This window comes from Echinops telfairi, unplaced genomic scaffold, assembly GCF_000313985.2.
Source record: "Echinops telfairi isolate 266 unplaced genomic scaffold, ASM31398v2 ScPeMD7_2010;HRSCAF=2546, whole genome shotgun sequence".
Lineage (NCBI taxonomy): Eukaryota > Metazoa > Chordata > Mammalia > Afrosoricida > Tenrecidae > Echinops > Echinops telfairi.
In genome coordinates, this window is record NW_022105908.1 from 6,465,822 (window position 1) to 6,487,169 (window position 21,348).

At 43.8% G+C, this 21,348-nt stretch overlaps 1 protein-coding gene across 1 annotated transcript in view; it reads right to left on the reverse strand.

The window, feature by feature from the left end:
• The window catches only part of LOC101656708 (F-box/WD repeat-containing protein 10), a 53,006-nt gene that overhangs the window by 11,076 nt on the left and 20,582 nt on the right, over nucleotides 1-21,348 (reverse strand). Inside the window, 4 exon segments of the mRNA XM_045293527.1 lie at nucleotides 1,869-2,027; nucleotides 10,006-10,148; nucleotides 11,056-11,204; nucleotides 18,372-18,493. Of these exon segments, the coding sequence (XP_045149462.1) occupies nucleotides 1,869-2,027; nucleotides 10,006-10,148; nucleotides 11,056-11,204; nucleotides 18,372-18,493 (573 nt within the window).

The following is a 21,348-nucleotide window of genomic DNA, read 5'->3' on the forward strand; positions in this document are numbered from 1 at the left end:
CCCCCCCCCAAAAAAAAAGGTTAATACCGGTCCATCTCAACTTACTAATGCCTAGGATATCAATCTTTAGGCATTCCATTTCATTTTGGTTGACTTCCAATTTTGTGAGATTCATCCTTCACACCTTCCAAGATCTGATCACTAGCAGTTTTTTTACAGCCTTTCCTCTTGCCTTGAGCTGTTCCCTATCAACATATGCAGACTGTGCAGGTTTTACTCCCATGGGCTTTACTCTATTCACGACACCCACCGTGGTCGCCTCTATGCTTGAGAAAATAGCTCTTCCTTAGTCACATGTCGAGTGTCCTCTGACCTGTGGGGCCCATCACCCAGCACTCTCTCTGACAATGCTCTGCTTCCACTCATTAGGCCCTCAGATAACATTTCGAAGCAATGCAGAAGGTTTCTAACGGCCCCTTCCTCCAAAATGGGCAATGAACTCTTCCTTCTTAGTCAGGAAGCTCCACTGAACCCCATTCACTGTGGGTGACCCTGCTGGCATTGGAAGTACCAGTGACGTAGCTTCCAGCATCACAGCAACACACAAGCCACCACAGTACAAGCTGACAGGCACGTGGTGGGTACTTTACATAAAACAGGATTATTTCTATCTTCCCTCAAACCTGATTTTATGACCTAGTAGAAAACGGGCCTCCAAATGTGGCTGCCCAGTGCTGCTTCCCACCACCCACCCACAAGGCCAGTGACACTCTCCTCTGTGCCCACGTCTACTGTAGGCTGACTGCCGAGTTACTGTGGATCCGGGTCTAGGCCACTGCAATCACATGAAGGGTGCCTGTGGAGCTATAAATAAGGACTAGGAATAATACATATGAGTTGCTTTCTGCTACCAAACGTACAATTTTAAGACTTCGATCTTTGCATGGAAGCGTTTGGGTTAGAAAGGTTAAGGGATCCTTCTAGTGAAACATTCTCTTCAGACTTTATTTGCACCCATGTCAAAAGGAAATCATCCCTCCTTTGGGTGCTGTGGAGAATCAAAGGCCATAGTGAGTCCGTTGACTCTTGGTACCTCCCCTGGTCCCCCTTCACGTGGTAAATTGTTTTAATTTAAAGAACAGCAAAATAGTTCTGGGACATGAAGCAGTATTTCAAGCGAGTCTGGGGTGGTATTTTCAGGTGAATTTTTCAAGATTATTTTTACATACATCACCCTGACACTAGCATATAAGCAGCACAGAGCAACATATCATGATTTCAGTCCTAGTAGGCACTGGTTTCTGAACTCATTTGCCCAGTGCTCTCCCACCTTGTCACCACCAATCCCCCACCTTCTCTGAAGTCTCTGTCTCAGAAGTGGGACAGAGACAAGAGCGGCTGGTGGTCTCAGGCAAGCGAGTACATGCTTGGGAGTAAGCAAGGACCACGCATGGGCGGGACCATCAAAAATCATGTCATCAGGTGGACTCTGATTCCTGGCAGCCCTTATGTGTCCTGGAGGAAATGGCCTTCACAAGGGTTTCAGTAGCTGGATTTTCATAAGAAGATCACTTGACCTTTCTGCCAAGGCGCCTCTGGGTGAATTTCAACCTTTTGTTGAGCAGGTCCGCACGTTAATCCAGGCAGCCAGCAAACCACGTGTCCCAGTTATGCCTTTCTCCTCCCCACTGATAAGTCCATGATTTGGCCAAACACCCAGAACAATTTAGGAGTCAAAACGCACCCATCCAATTAGTCCACCTTATCATTGTTCCTTCCCAGAAACCCTAATCAGAGGGGAACCCTGCCCATTCTTTCCTACCCACTCCGGGCAGATCTGCAGCTGGTATTCCAGAGGAGGAAACATTGCAGCAAATATCAACCAGGACATAATTGCCCACGGGTCTGACCGCCAAACTACCACCCACCTGTTTCCCTCAATAAAGAAGGACAGCACAGGGTCACCTCTGCCGTTAGTCTTCATCACCTTCAGGCAGTTGCCGTTCAAGAAATTGTAAATTCGGATCTTGCCGTCCGCACAGGCGCTGATGACCCGCAGGAAGTGGAGAGACACGTGGAGCACCTCCCTGGAAGGCAAGGAAACAGAGCGACACGCTGTGGAGGGGTCTCCCGGGAAACTGCTCGGGGGTGTGTGTTGTTTGGGGGGTTTGGCGTCGGACTGGGGAGCAATGGTGGCAACTGACGCGGTGTTTGCCTCGGTGGGAGAATTCTGGAGATACGCCATCAGTCTTCGAGATGCCTGACTATCCCAGCTCTCTCAGTCCCCCAGTTACGCTTCTGGACCATGGTGGTACAAGGTAGTAAAGCAAAAGGGTTTACGTCACGGTGTGTGTCTAGGATATATGTCAGCATGCTTTTTCTTTTGTGATTTGATTCCTAGCTGTTTGTTTCTACGAAAGTTATGATGGGAATTATTGAAAAATTTTATTTATTAAACACAGGAATATCAGGTAAATCAGAAATAAACCTGGTTACCTAGTTTTGCTAAGCAAAAACCTGGCCTTCAAACATTTTCTATTTTTTAAATTTTTATTTATTTATTTATTTAAAACATTTTATTAGGGGCTCATACAACTGTTATCGCAATCCATACACACATCAATTGTGTAATGCGCATTTGTACATCCTTCTCAACTTCAAACATTTTCATTTTGATCTTCAATGACTGGTTTTCCATTCTTTCAGTAGAAAAATTCTTAAGGAAAACTGAACAGAGGAAAGTTGAAATACATGAGTGCTCTTTTGAGATGGCCAGCAAATAAAAGAAGAGCATACAAGACCTGGATAGAAATCACAGGGGAGAGGGGGGTTGTGTTCCCCTAAAATCACTGGGTATAAATTTGACTCCAAATATGTGAACTAGCAAAGTCTGAGAAATAGAATTACCCTATGACTGGTAATGACACTGAAAAAGTGAATCAGATGCCACCGATGTATTAGATCCTGTGTACAAACAAGTCCACTGATCTCTCCCCTTCTCTACCCACTCAGGTCCATCCATGACCTGCCCACCTCTCTGACATGCTGTCCTCTCCACAAAACCATCTTCCCCACCCGCCATCTCACACACATATATACCAACTTTCGGCATTCTGTCATATGATCTTGGGCACAACCCATGTCTTATTCTTATTCATCATTGTATACTCAGAATCTTGCCTAGTCCCCCTGTCATTACTGGTTGAAAAAGAGATTATCTCATGTTTTCAGAGCATGATAAACTGCTATGACGTATTAGATGAATGCCATCCATTTTATACCACGTGGATTCAGCCTTGACCACATCCCAGGCCCCTGCAAAGAGCCTAACGTAGTTTGAACTTCAACTCACATGATCCGTAACTAAAGAAATAACCATTCTAGCCTAAAAAATAAGTCATAGAGAGCCCAATTAAGTTCCAGTGTTTTTTTTTTCCAAGATGGAAATATAATAGTTTTCTAGTGACCCAATCAAATCTTAGTCAAATCACGTAACCCAGCACTGGGTCAGACGTCCTGAGGTAGAAGAGTTTGTCTCTATCTGCACTTCTTTTGATATAGTTCTCATAGGCTTCTGAGGCATTTGGTAGCTCTGTCTATATGATTATACCCTAGAAGTTAGAAGCACAGACTTTGGGATCAAAACCTGGGGTCAAAATGATTGGCCTTATAACCTACCAATTATTGGCCTTATAACCTTGAGAGAGAAATTTAACTTCTCCACCCTCAGTTTTCTACTCTGTAGAAAGTGGGTAGTGATGTCTTCCTCACAGTATTGCTATAAGGATTGACTTAAAGTACGTTAAAAAAAAAAAATGAGCCCCGTCCCTTGCACCATGGTGGTTACTATGCTCTTAGTATAAGCCATTCTCCTTTCAGGTTTTATCTCTGTCTTAGAAGGCAACCATCTCTTTCCCTCCACATTCCTTCCCACCAGGAGACATGGCACAGAGGGACCTCGGTGAAAATGGCAAAATAAGGAATTCCAAAATGACTTCCTTCCATTTTATTTTCTAAACACTGCTAGAATCAGCTTTTGGGGGATTTCTGGAAATTAACCAATCAAAACTTGCAGCAACCGAAGAGGCACATTTTCAATAAAAATTGTTGAATCTCAATAACATAGCAGGGAACTTCGTGACAATTTAACCGATTCCCAATTCTTGTTCCCCAGCCCAGCGATAGCTATAAAAGTGACTGTCCATACCTATGGTTCTAGAAAATACAGAACAACAACAAAAAAGAAAATACAGAACAGACCTCATTCACAGAGATATTATATTTGATCTATTAGATTTCTGGTCGACTGGCTCAAAAGACTTCTCTTTACTTCTTCATCTGAAAGATCAAAGTTTTGAAACCATTTTTGTTTTATTGTCTTCAAAAATTATATTTGTTTTGGTTTCTTATTTCTTTGTTTTTGGGGGGAGCTTATAGGGAAGAGGAGGCTTAGACCAGTAAAATGCCATCTACAACCAACACAAGCTTGTTTGTCTATTTATTTCTGCCTTCCCATTTACCCAAGTTAATATGTGTCTACCTTGAGTCAGAATCAACTCAATGGTAGTCAATCTGGATTGTGTTTTTGTTCTGTCTTGTTTGAGCTATATAATTTTGAAAAGTTCAGACATATTCCTGGGACTGTCAATAAGCATGTGCATGTGTGATGCTGTGCACATAACTCAAGAGAAAACAGAGAGAAAATCCTCAGCCCTGGCTAGAAAGTGAAGGGCAAGGCCGAGTGGTACAATGACTGGCTGGGGACGGAAAGCTTGTCTCATCAAGCACACAGCTCCCCCAGGCAAAGATCAGAGAGCCATTTCAGTTACAAGGGTGCAGGACATCAACACCCAGTCTTTAGCTTACCTCTAAGCTAAAGGGACTTCAGAATTCATTCAAAAAAGTCACTAAAGAAACAAGTATTCCAAACGATGACAAGCAGCAACAATACCAAACCCTGGGGGAATATATGACCTTCAAAGTTGTCAGAGTATAATATTCAAAATGTCCAGGGTTACGCACACAAGCATAACGAGACACACAAAGAACCAGAAAGCAGGGTCCATACACAGGGGGGAAAAGAATCATAGAAACTGTCACTGAGGATGACTGGTGGCTGGGCTTCTAGACAAAACTTTAAATCGGGCATTATAAATATCTTCGAAGAGCGAATGGAAACCTTGTCCACAAAACTAAAGTATAAAACATTTCCATGTGTATCTATTATCTTTTCCATCATGTCTCAAAGTAAAAGTATTCTAAAAGAAAAAAAAAAAACTAAAGTATAAAACACTATTTCAGAAAACAGGTAATATCAATATAAATAATTAGAGACTATTAAAGGATCCAAATAGAAATCCTGAAGTTCAAAGTATTATAACTGAAATAAAATGTCACAATATTTCATTCAGGAAGATTCAAGTAGAAGGAAGGTGTATTGAACTGGAAGAGAAGTCTATTGAGATTGGGGAACAGAAAGGGGGAAAAATGAAGACAATTGAGCAGAGCCTCTGGGGGATCCCCTAAACCAAGTGAACCAAATTCCTTACAGTGGGAGTCCCAAAAGGAAAGGAGAAAAAGGAAACCCCCCAAAAAACATTTTTTGATGAAACAATGGTGGAAAACTCCCCAATTTGATCACACACACACAGAGAGAGAAAGTTCAAAGCGCTCCAAGTAGTATAAAGAAATTTGGGTAACTACACTTTATCATGGATTATGGGCTATAGAACAAAAGTTTTTAATTGTCCAGAGGATGCTAAGTGATTTTTTTTTCCCCGTAAAGGAGGCTGTTAGCCAAATAAATCTGGGAACCTATGAACTAGATACCATTGATCCCTGCACCATAGAAGGTCCTGAATGAGAGAGTGAAAATGCAGAACAAAACTGTCAGTCATAAAGAAGACCGAGCTTCTCACTGGTCAGATGGAGACAGCTGGGGCCCCTGGACTATAGCACTTTGTCATCCTTTAGGGAACTCACCCCTGAAGCTCAACTTTCACCCAAACAATAGACAAGTGAACAAAAACATTAGGGAGGTACGCGTTCCTTAGAACAATTAACCATGGGAAGTTTCGAGGTCAGTATTTTCCCAGAGGCAGTGTTCCTTCCGAAGGCCGGAAGGGATAGGAAATAAATATTAAAGTTGCATTGTGGAGCTTGCAATCAACTGCAAGGGGAACAAAATGTTGAGTGGAAAATTACGTTGCTCAGTAAACTTTCACCCAAATCATAAACAATAAACATCAACTGGGGAAAAAAATGATTATCTTCATGTTTACTCAAAACCAAACTCACTGCCAAGAAGTTGCTACAGACTCATCATGACCCTGTAGGACACAGTAGCCATTAAGAAAATAGCTAAAGAAATATACAGACAATAGATGCACCATGGCGCACTAGAAAAATCAAACACACACTCAAAGGTATTGATGTAGACACTGAGGTGGGAGGCGGGGAGAAGACATTGAAAATAGAAAAATAGCAGCAGAAACATCTTCTTTCCTAGAAATTACATTAAATATACATTTATTAGCATCTCCCATTAAAAGACAGGAATTGGAAGAAGGAATTTAAAAAAAAAAAGAAAACCCTACTATATGTTGCTGACAAGAGATGTAACCTTTGACTCTAAGACACAAATCAGTTGAAAGTAAAAGAATGAACAAAGAAATTTTGTGCGCTTCATGTAAATAGTAACCCAGGGGACATTGTATGACTTCATTAAGAGCAAAAAATATATATGTACGCTTTCTGACAAATTGTTAACTGATATATGTCCCCATCTATGACAATTATAGACACAAATATGCCAACAAAAAAAGAGCCCCAAAATATGTGAAGTAAAATCTGAGAATATTAAAGAGAGGAGATAAGTAACGGGATAGGCTTTGGGCTGCTAACTGCAAGGTTGGCATTTCAAATCTAGCAGCCACTCCATGAGAGAAAGATGAAGCTTATCTGCTCCCATATAATGAGTCACCATGAGTCAGAATTGACTCAATGACAGTGGGGTTGGTAGGTTGTTGCTGTTACATGTGGACTTAGCCAAGGAAACTAGCAAGAAAAACAAATGAAAGGCATGAAAATGAAATTTTATATTGTCTTGTATATCAAAAACCCTAAAGAATCTCTTAAGTAGCTAGAGGCAGAATTAAGGGTTGTCCCTCTACACACCAAAGCCTCCCTCCCCATGACAGGAAGTTGGAAGCTGCTTAAGGCTGGTGGGCATACATACATTCATGTCTTTAAGACAGGAAGTCAGTAAACCTGGGTGGGACCCCATCCAGGCCAGGTGGGCTTAATTCAGCCAGTGGGGTCAAACAGTATCATCGACCATGCCTCCCAATGTGGACCCCGAAAAGCCAGAAGTTTTCCTCTGGCTCTCTCCCTGCGGCCACACACAGTTCAGGGTGACTGTGTTGAGACCCTGCATGGCAGAGCTGCATTCTCCCTCTCTCTGGTTTGTGCTCCGTTTACTGTAACACCTGAAACTGCTTCTATCCTTTATAAAACTCACTTGGATCACAAACCAGGCTTCAGCGTGAATTCTTTCTCGCACAAAGCCAGGGACCGAGGTATTTCTCCCCTGAGAGAGACCTAACAAATCAACAGCAATAAAATAAAATAAACTATTAGAGCTAATAAAACAAGTTCAACAACATTCCAAAATGTAAGATCTAGATACAAAAAGCAGTTGTATTTCTATACACTAGCAATGAATAATCAAAATAAAATCAAGACAAGAATCCCATTTATCATAGCATCAAAAAGAATAAAACAGAAATAACGGTTATCAATAAAGTTCAAGGCTTTTATACGAAAACCCACCAAAGATTGTTGAAAGAAAAAATTTAAGACCTCAATGAACGGGAAAATATCCTATGTTCATAGGTTGGAAAGACTTCCTATCAAAGCCACAAGGAGAGTCCACTGGTCCATATAGTAGCTGTCGGATTCACTAGCATGGCCATTGAAAAGGGCAACATGAGTAACAGGAAATCACGTGTTAAGATGTTGGGGGGAAGTGGGGACCTGCATTTCTGGTGAGAATGAAAACGGCACAGCGGCTGTGCAGTTGGGCGATTCCTCGACAAGTGAAACAGAATTCCTTTGCACCTCCAGGATTCGACTGCTATCCAAAAGAATCAAAACCAGGTGCTCCTGTGAAAACTTGTCCTCCCAAGTGGATAGCTGCACTACTGAGGAGCCCCGGTGGCACTGGTGGGTCAGGCCAGCCTGCTATTACACACCCACCAGCCTCTCCCGGGGGGCAAGGGAGGGCTCTATGTTGCCATGAAGATCTAAGCCACAGAAACTCTACACAAGGACACTGTGAATCAGATCAACTTGATGGCAGTGGACTTGGTTTTGGGTAATTCAAAAGGGGCAAAATTGTGCAACATAATACTCATCAATGAGTGGGTGGATAAACAACTACATAGCCATACAGTGGTATAAAAAGGAATGAGGTTTTTTCATACAGGTTATGAGAGCAAATCTTGAAAACATTATGCTGTGGGAAAGAAGCCATATATAAAAGGCTACATATTGCATGGTTCCATTTATCTGAAACCTGTGGAAGAGGACAATCAATAAGCTTAGAAAATAGATACATGATCACTAGAGGGGCCAGGGAGAGGAAGAATATGAGTGACACTAAACAGGTACAAATGTTCTTTTTTCAGTGATGTAGAATTTGATGTTCTAAAATTATCTGCATCAGGGCATGCATATCCTAAAAAGCACTGATGTGGTCATTTTAAGATGTACATTTTATGTATGTAATTAGATAAATTGCAACAACCCCACACTACCCTGATTACAGCACCAGCTAGGATAAAAACACTGATGAATAAAGGCAGCATTGGTGTGTGTGCTCAAAAAAAGACACTGTGGTGTACACACACTTTCTCAATGGTTATCACCCCGGTCAGCCTACTTTGCCTACTTCGATTTTTTTTCTAGTTTATTTCTTTATATCATTTCTTCCCCACACCATATCCGAGATCTTAATTTTGGCTAAAAACAGTTGACGCAAAACAACAGACTGGAGATCCCATTCCCCAGCCTTCTTCCACCAAAGGAAGGACGGCAACTGTATCTGTTATCTCCTCTCTGTCGTATCCAAGAGATGGGTATCTGCCAATTATTAGAATGTCAAGGAGGGCCGTCTATCCAATTAGTCCTCATTACCAATCACTCGAAACATTTATTGAGCGCTTATGTGTAACCAGAACCTTCAGATGCCGATGGTTGTGTTGCCACTATACAAGGAATCAAGAACCAGAATGAATTGCTTATTGGGGATGTCCTCCAAGAGGACTGAGGATAGACGGACCGTCTCAAGCAGAACATTTTCATTTACATCAAGTAATTTGGAAGACAGCTACCTGGTCAACCAAATGAAAGGAATCCACAGTCATACCGATTTCCAAGACAGGTGACTGAACAGAATACAAACATAATCAAATAATATCGGTACTATTTCATGGCAGCCAAATGTAGCAGAAGATCATTCAAAAATGATCGCGCGCAGGAAACTTCCAGGAATTCAAGCCAGACTCAGAAGAGGACAATGCTAAGGGATAGCATTGTGGTTGTCGGATGGATTAAAGTACCTTTGCTATGCTGGAGTAGACTGTAGCCCACAATTTTTTTTGGAACACCTCAGCTATTTTAAAACTTTTAACACTTGGTTCATTTAAGCTTTTATGAGTACAACTTTACCAAGAAGTTTAAATAGACTAGTATTTGCATTTTTAGGATGCCTCTATCAATGTTTATAAGCTGGTAGATAAGAGGTATCAATTTATCGCTTGCATCATAAAGATAAAATTTCAAGACCTTCTCAATAGCCACATGTGTTATTATTTCGCAAGAAAAACAACTAAGGCTGGGAAAGGAGACCTGAGGGGAGAGGGTGGTGGGGGAAAAATTGAGTAACAGGTGGGAGCAGAAATGAGCGAGGACCAGACTCAGAAGGGACTACAGATTCCGGCCTGGGCTGTGATGACAAAAGGCGAGCGCACTAAAGCCAGCAGCCAATGCCTCACCAGCACGTACTTGGGATGCTTGAAGGCCATTAGACATCTCTCATACTTTCCCACCATGCTCCAGGCCATGACCAGGCCGTCGGCACTTCCTGAGACGAGATGCCACTGGTCAAAGAACAGGCACTTCACCGCTCCTTCGTGGCCACTGAGTACCTGCAAGAAAGAATGCCACTCGTTTCAGCCCACTCATAACATGACCCTCTCCAAGGGCCAGTGCTGGGGGCTCCTTTAAGGGCATCTCAAATCCACACCCCAGCCACCGATGTCTGCCACTCGCTTGTGATACACCTCAGCTGGCTTCGCTTTCGCTCCAGGACTGGGTGCTAGAGGTCTGTGCCTCCTTCACACAGAACCGGAGCTCTCTCTCCACTTAAAGAGCAATGTGATCAGGAAGAGGCCTGGCTCCTGGAGGGTTTGTGACTGGGGCAGGTCCCATCATCCTGAAGCACCAGATCGAGCCAGGGATTATCGTCCTCTGCTGGAAACAGGGCGGGGGATGAGCTGTTCTTCCCCAGCCCGTTTTCCGAAACTGGAAGGGCACTTGGGGCATCCCTGCGCCTGCCCGTGCTGGTTAGCTCACAGTGACAAGTCCAGACACCAGACCAGCAGCTCCGCACGAAGACCTGTGTTCCAGGCACACATGAAATCTCAGGAGCACCCACAAGGACCAGGGAGTTCAGATCCAACAAGACAATTTTGTGTGTGTGAACATGTAATCACTTTCAAGACAGCCAATGGTCTCTCCATCCAAGAGTAAGGAGAGAAGAGTGTGCCCCATTGCAGCACCAGTGTGGAGTGCTCTGGAAGAGGAATAGGTACCTTACCTCTGCCGCCCTTAAGAAAGCATGTCAATTGTGCCCTGACTGCAGCCTCCCTCTTCTAGCCCTGAGACCTCATGGGTCACAGTGTGTGTCCGTGATATGCCCACCCTTCACAACCCCGAATGCCCTCCTGTGGCTCTCTTCCACTCCCCCTTCGGTTACTGTAATGCAGGCACTGTAGGGTGGGTGGGGAGCCCCATAGGGGAGACCACCAATCTCCTACAGCCCTGTCCTCTCACCTTTACCAGCTGAACCGTGGCAACGTGCCACACCTTGACCAGCCCTCGCTCACAGCTGCTCACAATGTAGGTGTCACTGATCCTGGTGGCCAAGATGGGGTCTTTGTGTTTAAATGTCTTCAGGCACTTTCCTGTGTCTATGTCCCACACTGAAGAGGAGACAAAGAGAGAGGGGCGGGGACGGGAAGATCAGAGGATGGGGACTCTGACACTTCAGTGTGCTCCCCATTTCAGAAGCCAAGACTAATAGAGCCTATCAACTCAGAACCCAACACGCTTTCCCCTGGCTGGGTTCCTTCAAAAGCTCCATCCACCTGCAGCACAGAGCGCCTGTCCACAGGCCCTCAGAGTCAGCGATACATAAGACCTGGCTCTAACCCGGAAACTCAGCATTTGGTCCAAGTGCCGAATGGCTCTCTCCAGAGCCGCCTCCTCAAGCCTACACGGAGACCCTGAGTTGTGCAAGTGGCTAAACTGCTACCTGCAGGGTTCCAGGTTCAAGATCTTCCTCAGAAGAAACACCTGGAAATCTACTTCTAAAAAAAAAAAAAAATCAACCACTGGAAACTCTTTGGAGCTTAGTTCTACTCTGCTACACATGGAGTCACCATGAATCAGAGGGGACTCCAGAGCAACTCGTTGATTCCAGCCCCAAACAGCTACTAAATCTAGTTCCGAAAAAATGTGGCCTTAAGCATCGTTCTTGGAGGACCCACAGCCGATTTGAAGGCCTGGCCTGTCTCCCCATCACCAGGCCTTTCTCAGATGGTCTTATCCTGTATGCTCCCCTTCTCCAAGCATTTGCATCGATGAGACATCAGTGGTGGAGAACGGCGATGTGGGGAGTAATCACACAGACACAGACACACACTAATATGTGCCATTCAGCCTTTCCCCGGGTGCAATTCGGTGGCATTCATCACCTTCCCTGTACTGTGCTTGCTCTCGCCCAGTCAGCTATGATTCGAGGTGACCCCGGTGTATCAGAGCAGAACGGTGCTCCACGGGGCTCTGAGGGCTGGTAGTTGGGAATCAGATAACTAAGCCTTTCTTTTGAGGGGCCTCTGGGTGGGCTTAAACAACTCGCCATTTGGCTAGCAGCCATCCAATCGACTGTTTGTACCACCAAGGACCTCCAGATTAAACACTCGGCCAATGCTCCTCAGGCACAGTCACCACCCACCTGCCCATGGAGGCTTTTGTGTTGCTGTGATGCTGAGCTCCTTTCAGCTGAGCTTCCGGACTAAGACATACTAGGAAGAAAGGTCTGGCAGTCTGCTTCCGGAAACCAGCCAATGAGAACCCGAAGGATCACCAGGAACACGTAGACTGCAGTCGATCATGAAGAGGGCACAGACCTGGACAAGGCTTTGTTCGGTTTTGAGTGGGGTCACCACGAGTTGGAGGGCCAACACCATGGCAGCGAAGGACAATAATTAAGATACTTTTCACCCTTTTCTCCCGCTTTTCTGGGGAAACGTCTCACCGTCCTTACTTCTAAGGCATATGCTGGCTGTGCTGCTTCCAGGCCCATTCTGTCTGTTCTTTTGGTCAGTCCATGGTCATTTCAATATGTTTGGCTAACGTCATAATTCAAGTGCATCTCTTCTTCTCCGGTCCTCCTTATTCACTTGCCAGCTTCCACAAGCAAACGAGGCGATTAAAAATACCATAGCATGAGTCAGGCACAATGTAGTCCTCCAAGTGATAGCTTTGTGCTTGAATTCTTTAAAACGATCGTGTGCAACACATTTTCCTAATGCAACATGTTGGACTTGGTGACTGCTGCTTCCACGGACACTGGTTGTGGATCCAAGCACAATGAAAGCCTTCGCGACTTCAATCTGTTCTCCATGTACAATTATGATGTCTATTGGTCCAGTTGTAAAGAGTTTTGTTTTCTGTGCCCTGAGGTATAACACAACGTGAACATTGTAATCTTTGATTTTCATCAGTAAGTGCTTTGAGTCCTCTCCACTTTCAGAAAGTAAGATTGTGTCATCTGCATATCACGTTGCTAATAAGTCTTTGGGGGAAATGGCGTGGGGGAGCATATGGGACCACCTCTGAGTACACAAGGGGAAAGAAGAACCAACTTCTCGTCTGCCCAAAAGACCTACTACTAGATGGAGGTCAAACAGGCCTCCTTCCCTCCAACCTTCTTTTGCCTATTCTAACACCAACCTTTCCCTCCCACGATATTCTACTTCTCTGCTGGGTTCCAAAACTCATTGCAGTAGTCACACAGAACTCACAAACAACACTCACAATTATGTGGGCAGATTAGGGAAGTTTGGGTCCACAATCAATGTTCCTGGAAGCAGCAGTGAAGAGATCAAATGATGCCTTGCATTGAGTAAGTCTACTGCACAAGACCTCTTTAAAGAAAGGATGTCACTTTGAGGACTAGGGTATTTTGAGGACAATGCCATGGTATTTCCCCTTGGCTCATACGCATGTGAAAGTTGGACCTTGAATAACAAAGACCAAAGAAGAATTGGTGCATTTGAATGACGATGCTGGCAAAGAATATGGAAAGTACTATGGACCGGCAAAAGAACAAAGAGATCTGTCTTGGAAGAAGTACAGCCAGAATGCTCTTTAGAGGCAAGGATGGTTGAACTTCATCTCACATACATTGGACATTTATTTTATCAGGAGAGACTAGTCCCTGGAGAAGGATATCGTGTTTGGTAAAGCAGAGGAGCTGTGAAAACAGGAAGGCCTTGACAAGGTGGATTGACTAAGTGGCTGCAGCAACGGGCTCAAACATAACAATGACTGTGGGGGTGGCACAGGCTTGGACGGTGCTTCATTCTGTTGGGCATAGAGTTGGAACCAACTCAACGAGGCACCCCAAAACAACAATATCATAAGGGAAGTTAGCAGTCTACAAGTCAGCATCAGAAACTGTTCACAGTATCTCTTCTCAGCCATGCCGGCAGATGCATCCCTGCATCCCTCTTTGGTCCTCCCCCTCTCAGGTATTTGGCCCTTGGCCTCTGCTTTTCTTGGGAAAATGTTCGAGCTACTTTAGGGATGATAAATGAGCTACTCTGCAAGCCAGCCATTGCCTGAAAGCACTTAGCTTTACTTCTTGTGTGGACAGGGAAGCCCACCACCCTGTCTTATGGTCTCAGGGCTGCTGCCTTTCCCACCGCGGCTGCCTCTCCACACAGGGGTCTTACTCATGTTCTCTTCTCGGGTTTCCTTTCTGCTGGGCATAGGATCCTCTTTCCTGCCTCAGAGGCAGCTCACTTTATACAAATGAATGGCATAACTGACCAATGGTAAAAGCCAATCAATTCCCTCACGAGAGGCTTCTACACCTTACTTACATGTTCTTATTTGGTGAGAGTAGACTATGGATGGAAAAGTCATACCACAGAATTTCACTTCTCTGCAGTCTTCCTTCAATCCTGATGCTGCCCTCTTCTTCACATAGTACAACATCTTTTATTTGCCCAGCATATAGATTGAGTAGTATGGTGAAAAGATATAGCCCTGACACACACGCCAGTCCATAGCTCCTTGTTCTGTTGGAATGACTGCCTCTTGTTTCACGTATAGGGAACTCATGAGCACCACTCGGTGTTCTGAATTCTCATTCTTTTTAACGCTATCCACAGTTTGTTTGGATCCACACAGTAGAATGAACTTGCAGCCAATACAGCACAAGTAAACATCTTTCTGGTATCTGCTTTCTGCCAAGCTCTGTCTGATGTAATTATATTCCTCCTTCCACGTCCTCTTCTGAATCTCTTTCAGTCAGCTTGCCAGGTAGCTGTCTTCTAAATTTCTCAGCACGTACAAATGGAAGCTTCCGGTGCTACATTCATTTTTAAAAAAACATTTTGATCACTGTTCCATCATTTCAAGAAGGTTTGTTTTCCCCAAATTACTTCACAGCAGCTTGGACCTCTTTCAGTATTGTCAGTTCTTCCCGAAGTGGTTGGATGCCAACCAATCCTTTTTGGTCTAGTGACTCCGTTGGTATTGTGACTCTGTGTATTCCTGCCATCTTCTTTTGACACTGCCTACATCAGTCAATATTTCACCCATAGAATCCTTCAATATTACAAGCATGTCCTTCTCCTTTGGTGCTCTAACTTCAGGTCTTTGCACATGTAATCAAAGTAGTTTGCTTTGTCTTCTCCATCTGCCTTGTTAAATTTCCTGATCAGTTCTCTCATTTCATCATTTCTTCCATTCGCTTTAGCTACTCTGTGCCTAAGCGCACGTTTCAGTATCTCTTCTGACATCAATGTTGGTCTTTTCCTTCTTTCCTACCTTTTTAAATGATTTTTTTTGAAGTTGGGAAAGAGTTTATTGAGGCAGGGAAAGAACTTCTGGAAGGGAAGGGAGAGCAGAGAAAGGGACGGGGCACCTAGAGGTCCTGGGCAGGTTCCGAGACCCAACGAGTTAGGTCGGAGAAATCGCGCCTGGCAGTGAGGCAGTGGGACATAGATAGGGCTTGAGCCAAGGACCTTTGTGCCGATAAGCGGAAGGAAGGACTTCCTTTTTTAATGATCTTTTGTTATTTTGGTGAACGATGTTCTTAATGTTATCCCCAAACTCATCTGGTCTTTAGTCATTATTTTCTAACGCATCAAATCTGTTCTTGAGGTGGTATCTAAATTCAAATGGCATATAATCAGGGTCATATTTTTGTTCTCATGGACTTGTTTTTAATTTTCTTCCACTTAAACCTGAACTTGCCTATGAGACATAGATGGTCTGCCTCTGACCTTGTTTTGGCCGATGATTTGAACTTTTCTATCATCTCTATCGACCACAGACACAGTCATTTTGATTCCTGTGGATTCCAGATGTCAAGATCCACATTTATATCACTGTTGATGTTGCTGGAAAAAAAGGTATTTGTAATGAGCAAATCATTGGGCTAGCAAAATTCTGCCATGTACAAAGATCACTACAGTTTTGTTATCCCCAAGATTTTCCAACTACTGAGCCTTCCTCTTTCCTTCCAACGTTCACATTCCTATCACCAGTAATTATCAGTGCATCTTGATGGCATGTCTGATCAATTTCAGGCTGAAGAAGTTGGTAGAATTCTTTAATTTTTTTTCATCATTGGCTTTAATGGTTGGTGTGTCAATTTGAATATAGTCCTATTAACTGGTGTTCCTTATAGGCTTATAAATATTTTCCTATCACTGTCAGTACTATACTTCACAATAGGTCTTTCAATGTTCGTTCTGACAATGAATATGATGCTATTCCTCTTAAATTTGTCATCACCAGCATAGGAAACCTTGTGATTGTCTGCACGGGTCAAAGTAGCCAGTACAATGGCACTTCAGTTCACTAAGGCCTACGACAGTCTTTTCTGTATTCCATTTGATTTTTTACAACTTCTAATTTTCCTAAATTCATGCTTTGTACACTCCATGCCCAGTGATTAAAGCGTTTTTGGCTGTTTCTTCTCATTTTGAAGCGTGTCCATCTGCAAATAAAGGTCTCAACTTTTTGCTCCACCTTTGCTATTAAGGTGGACTCTACTTTGAGGAAGGAGCTATTCCATGGTTGCATTTTGAGTGCCTTCCGACCTGAGGGACTTCCCTTCTGGAATTATGTCAGACAATGATCAGCTGCTTGTCACAGGGTTGGCAGGGCTAACTTTTTCAGAAGCGGACAGCTTTTAGCTTCTCGCTAGTCTGGAAGCGTCACTACAACCTGTTCACTGTGAGTGACCCTGCTGGCATATGAAACATCATTGGCATAGCTTACAGTATCACAGCCACACTCAAGCACCCTGGCACAGAAACTGACAGATAAGTGGTGGTTAAACCCCCAATTCTCCTTCTAGATACTTCCTTCCAGTCTGGACCCTCTAACGTAAACGTATCCATCTGACTCTGTTCATTTATGTGTTCTCAGATGTCCTGAAGATTCCATTGTGATGCTGTGGGTGGACAAGTATCCTAACGAATCTGTTGCCTCCAGAAAGTCATTTCTCAACAAATCCACATGATCATTCATAATGATCTTTCTATCATGCCAATCCTCAGCTTAAAATACCTTTACCGCTCCTAATATCCTGCAAAATAAAGCTCAACTTCTTACCACGATGTGGAAGGTCCTTACATCTGGTTCCAAGTGAAGTTACCAGCCTTTTCGCTGACACCACACATTGCAATCCCCTCACACGAAACAATGGGGAACACATTCTGCTTTCACTCTTCTGTGCACTGCTTCCTGTGCTTACGGCTCATGAAAGCATGTATCTAACAGAGTTATTGTAAGGCTCAACACATAAACTGATCGATAATGATTTCCCCTTTGAGTGCATCAAGCGCTTCCTTCTGATATTCCCAGAGTCCCTGAGTGGGGCACGGGGTTAAGGAAATGCGCTCAGTAGCTAATGCGAAGGGCAGCTCCATGACAGCTGATTCGACTATCCCCTCTCTCCTTCTGCTTTGTCTGTAACACTAACGATGCTCATGGGGCACTCAAATCATACACAGGTAATACGGGGGCCTTCAAAAAGCTAGTAGAAAAATGGAATGAAAAGATCATGGATTTTTCCCCAGAAACTTTTGGAAGCCTCCTCATTCACTCAGCTAGCACCCTCTGTGGAGCTTCCCCTAACTTCCTCTCATTTCTATGGGGCCCTGGAACCCTGAATATGATGAGGAACATGTGACTTAGAGCTACCCAGCCACTTCGTCTCCCAACGCTCCTACACAGCGGCTTCATTCTGAGGCAGTTTGCTATTCTCTCTAAATTTTAGATATTCCTCTGCAGCCAGGTGCCCTGATGGGGCAAAGTGTTAAGCACTAGGCCCAAAGTGGCCAGTTTGAATCCACCAGCAGTGGAGAAAGAGGTGTCAATCTGCTTTCTTGAAGATTAGCCACAGAAGCCTTCCTGGGCAGCTCTGCCCTCTCATGTAGGGTCACTGTGAGTGGAATCAACTAGGCAGCAATAAGCTCCTCTACATTTACTTCATGGATTTCTTGTAAGACTTGAAGAAGTTAATGTATGTAGAGTACTTATCACCATGTTAGTTGCATGCAAAGTTAGTGCTCAATAGATGACAGTTCTTGGTTATATATTGGTATATTACTCTCTGTTAGGAGATTCTGAGCTTGTGAGAAAAAAGGCACATCTGATGAGCTATTATCACAGTCATTTTCTTCCAACATCTAGCACAGCGAATGAATGGATTCATGAATTAATGGATGCACGAATAAGAGAATAAATGACTGCCTATAGAAATGAAGGAAGCCCATGAATATTTCGGAAATCTATGAATTCGGGGGAAACTTAGAAAGTTGAAGGCAAATCTCTCTCACCTTTCACTTGGCAATCTCTTGCTCCAGAGACAAGCTTATTCTTATATAAATCCATGCAAGTGACTGTACCCTGGTGGCCATTGAAGATTCGTATGCAATTCCCAGTTTTCAGATCCCAGTATCTGCAGGAATCAAACCGAATCAAACCAAAACGGTTATTTTTGAGAATTCCTGAGAGCCTAAGGACTCGTACTATAGGCTATTACACTTTAGATCTATAAGTCATTGAAAGGCAGCAAAGGAAACTGCATGGTTAAAACCTAAAGTGAAAGGTCTCAATTTTATTCCAGCTGCAATTATATCCGATCCCATTTCTACTCCCAACCCTGGTGGCATATTGGGCTACGCGTTGGGCTGCTGACTGCAAAGCCTCTCCAAGAAGAAAGATGAGCCTTTCTCCTCCCATAAAGAGCTCCAGTCTCAGCAACGCAGAGGAGCAGCCCTACCCTATCCTATAGGGTAACCATGAGTAGGAGTCAACTTGATGGCAGTGATGTGCATGTATCTGGAAATTAGGTAACTTTTCGAAAGTTAGACCCCTAATAGGTTGGGATATGTAATAGGTGTGTGTTGGGGTATATATATATAGGTTGGTGTGTATATATTGACTGGGGTATATATATATATAGGGTGGGGTGTATATGGGGTGGGCATGTATGTAGGGTAGGATATATATATTTCATATAGAGTCACTTTGAGTAGGAATCAACTTGATGCAGTGAGAGCATCATGGTGGATTGTGTTCAACCTGGTTTTCTCAATGCAAACAAACAGGTATTTGATAAACACTTTCTAAAATTTAGGACTAGAAGGAACTTCCATGATTTCATAAAACGCATGAGTCAAAATGGACTGAGTGGCAATGAGTTTAGTTGTATCCATTTATTAACAAAATTCACACAAGAAGCATTATGATTAAGAGAGAAACTTATGCCTTTTAAGGAAAGCATGGTACAGAAGCCCATACGCTCTGTTACTGTTTAGCATGTGTGTTAGTCTCGGTACATTAGAGAAACAAATCCACAGAAATTCATGTATGAGAGAGTTTTTTATAAAGGTTAGGTGCGCATCAAGAAAACATCCCAACCCAAGTGCTGCCCAAGCCCACAAGTCCAACATTCACCCATATGTCCAACACCAATCCACAAAGTCCTCCTCCATCTCACAAAACACATGCAACGATGCCGAGTCAGTGAGTGTGTAAGCATCTCAGCACTGGCCGGGGTCTCCACACGGCTGCTCCAGCACCCAGGGCTGCATCAGGATAGGTCCATGTGTCTTTTCCTTGGGGATGTCTTGCAGGACATGAGCCTTGCCAACTGAAGCAGGGACCTGGTTAAGGCAGCTGCACCCTGGTCCGACCATCAGAAAACAAGAGACCCAAAAACTAGAAAGGGGAGGCTCACCAAGCCATTTAGCTCTCTGCCCTTCAATTAGCCCCACATGTGTTTATCGGCCAGGTTGGCACAATAAACTACCTCAGCATGGTAGTAGAAGACCTGGGTCAAATTGTTTGTAGGAGCCACTGAGTCCGTTCAAGTCATAGTGACTCGATGTACAACAGACAGAAACACTGGTCAGTTCTGCGCCATCCTCACAGTGGTTCATATCTTTGGGCCATTGTGGCAACCCAGTGTCAATCCATCTTGTGCAGGTCCTTCCTCTTTTTTCACTGCCCCTCTCCTTTCCCAAGCATGAGGTTCTTCTCCAGGGACTGGTCTCCCCTGACAACAGGTACAAAGTATGCGAGACGAGGTTTCACCATCCTTCCCGCTCAGGGACTGTTCTGGTTGTACTTCTTCCAAGACAGATCTGTTTGTCCTTTTGGCAGTCCCTGGTACTTTCCATCTTCTTTGCCAACACCGTCCGTCATTCAAATGCACCGATTCTTCTTCAGTCTTTGTTATTCAACGTCCAACTTTCACATGCATACGAGGCGATTGAAATACCATGACTTGGGTCAGGTGCACCTTAGTCCTCAAAATAATATCCTTGCTTTTCAGTACTCTAAACAGGTCTCGTGTAGCAGACTTACCCAGTATGTTTGGACATTTGCTTTTGACGGTTGCTCCCATGAGAATTGATTGTACATCCAAACAAGATGAAATCCTTAACAACTTCAGTCTTTTCTCCACTTATCATGATGATACGTACTGGTCTACTTGTGAGGATTTTTGTTTTCTTCTCATTGAGTTGTAATCCAGACTTTTTTTTAACTAACTTGACCCACACATTTAGGAAAGTTAGTAAACAAACAAATAAAACCAAAAAAACCTACTGTCATGAAGTCTATTCCAACTTACAGTAATCTGATAGAGGTTTCCACAGTTGCTCTCCATGAGCAATCAACCTCATCTTTTTCCTGAGGCGCTGCTGGTGTGTTTGAACCGTCGACCTTTCTATTTACTTATTTTTTGCATTGCAAATATCATCTATTCTTTAATCGGTCTGTCACCTTGAACAAAACTCAGCATATTGTAATAAAACTGTTCGGTTTATCAACTGTTTCCACTCATGTCTGTGATCCTTCCCCACTGCAGGTCGTAAAGCTCCTCGTCAATTTCTCAACATCACATTTCCATGGCATGTCTCCACATTCCCATTGTAAAAATCTATTTGCAGTCTAAATGTGTATGCAGTGTTGGGTAAGGTTTCTGTTTTACCTGTTTATTGATGCTTAAATTAAGTGGTTTCCCCCATAACATCTTCTAGGTGTTCTGCCACCTTGGCTCAGTGATTTGTGAGTGAACTGTCTTTATCCATGGTGGTGGTGGTGCTAGGGGCCGTCCATCATGATAACCTTACGTACAACAGAATGAAGCCCTGGCGGGCCCTGTGCCACTGCCACCCTCTCAATGGTTATGTTTGAGCCCACTGTGCCACTCCATCGCCTTGAAGCTCTTCCTCTGCCTCAAACACGCGCTGCCCTTCCACTTTGCCAAGCAGATAACACGTCCAAAACAAGTGAGACAAAGTC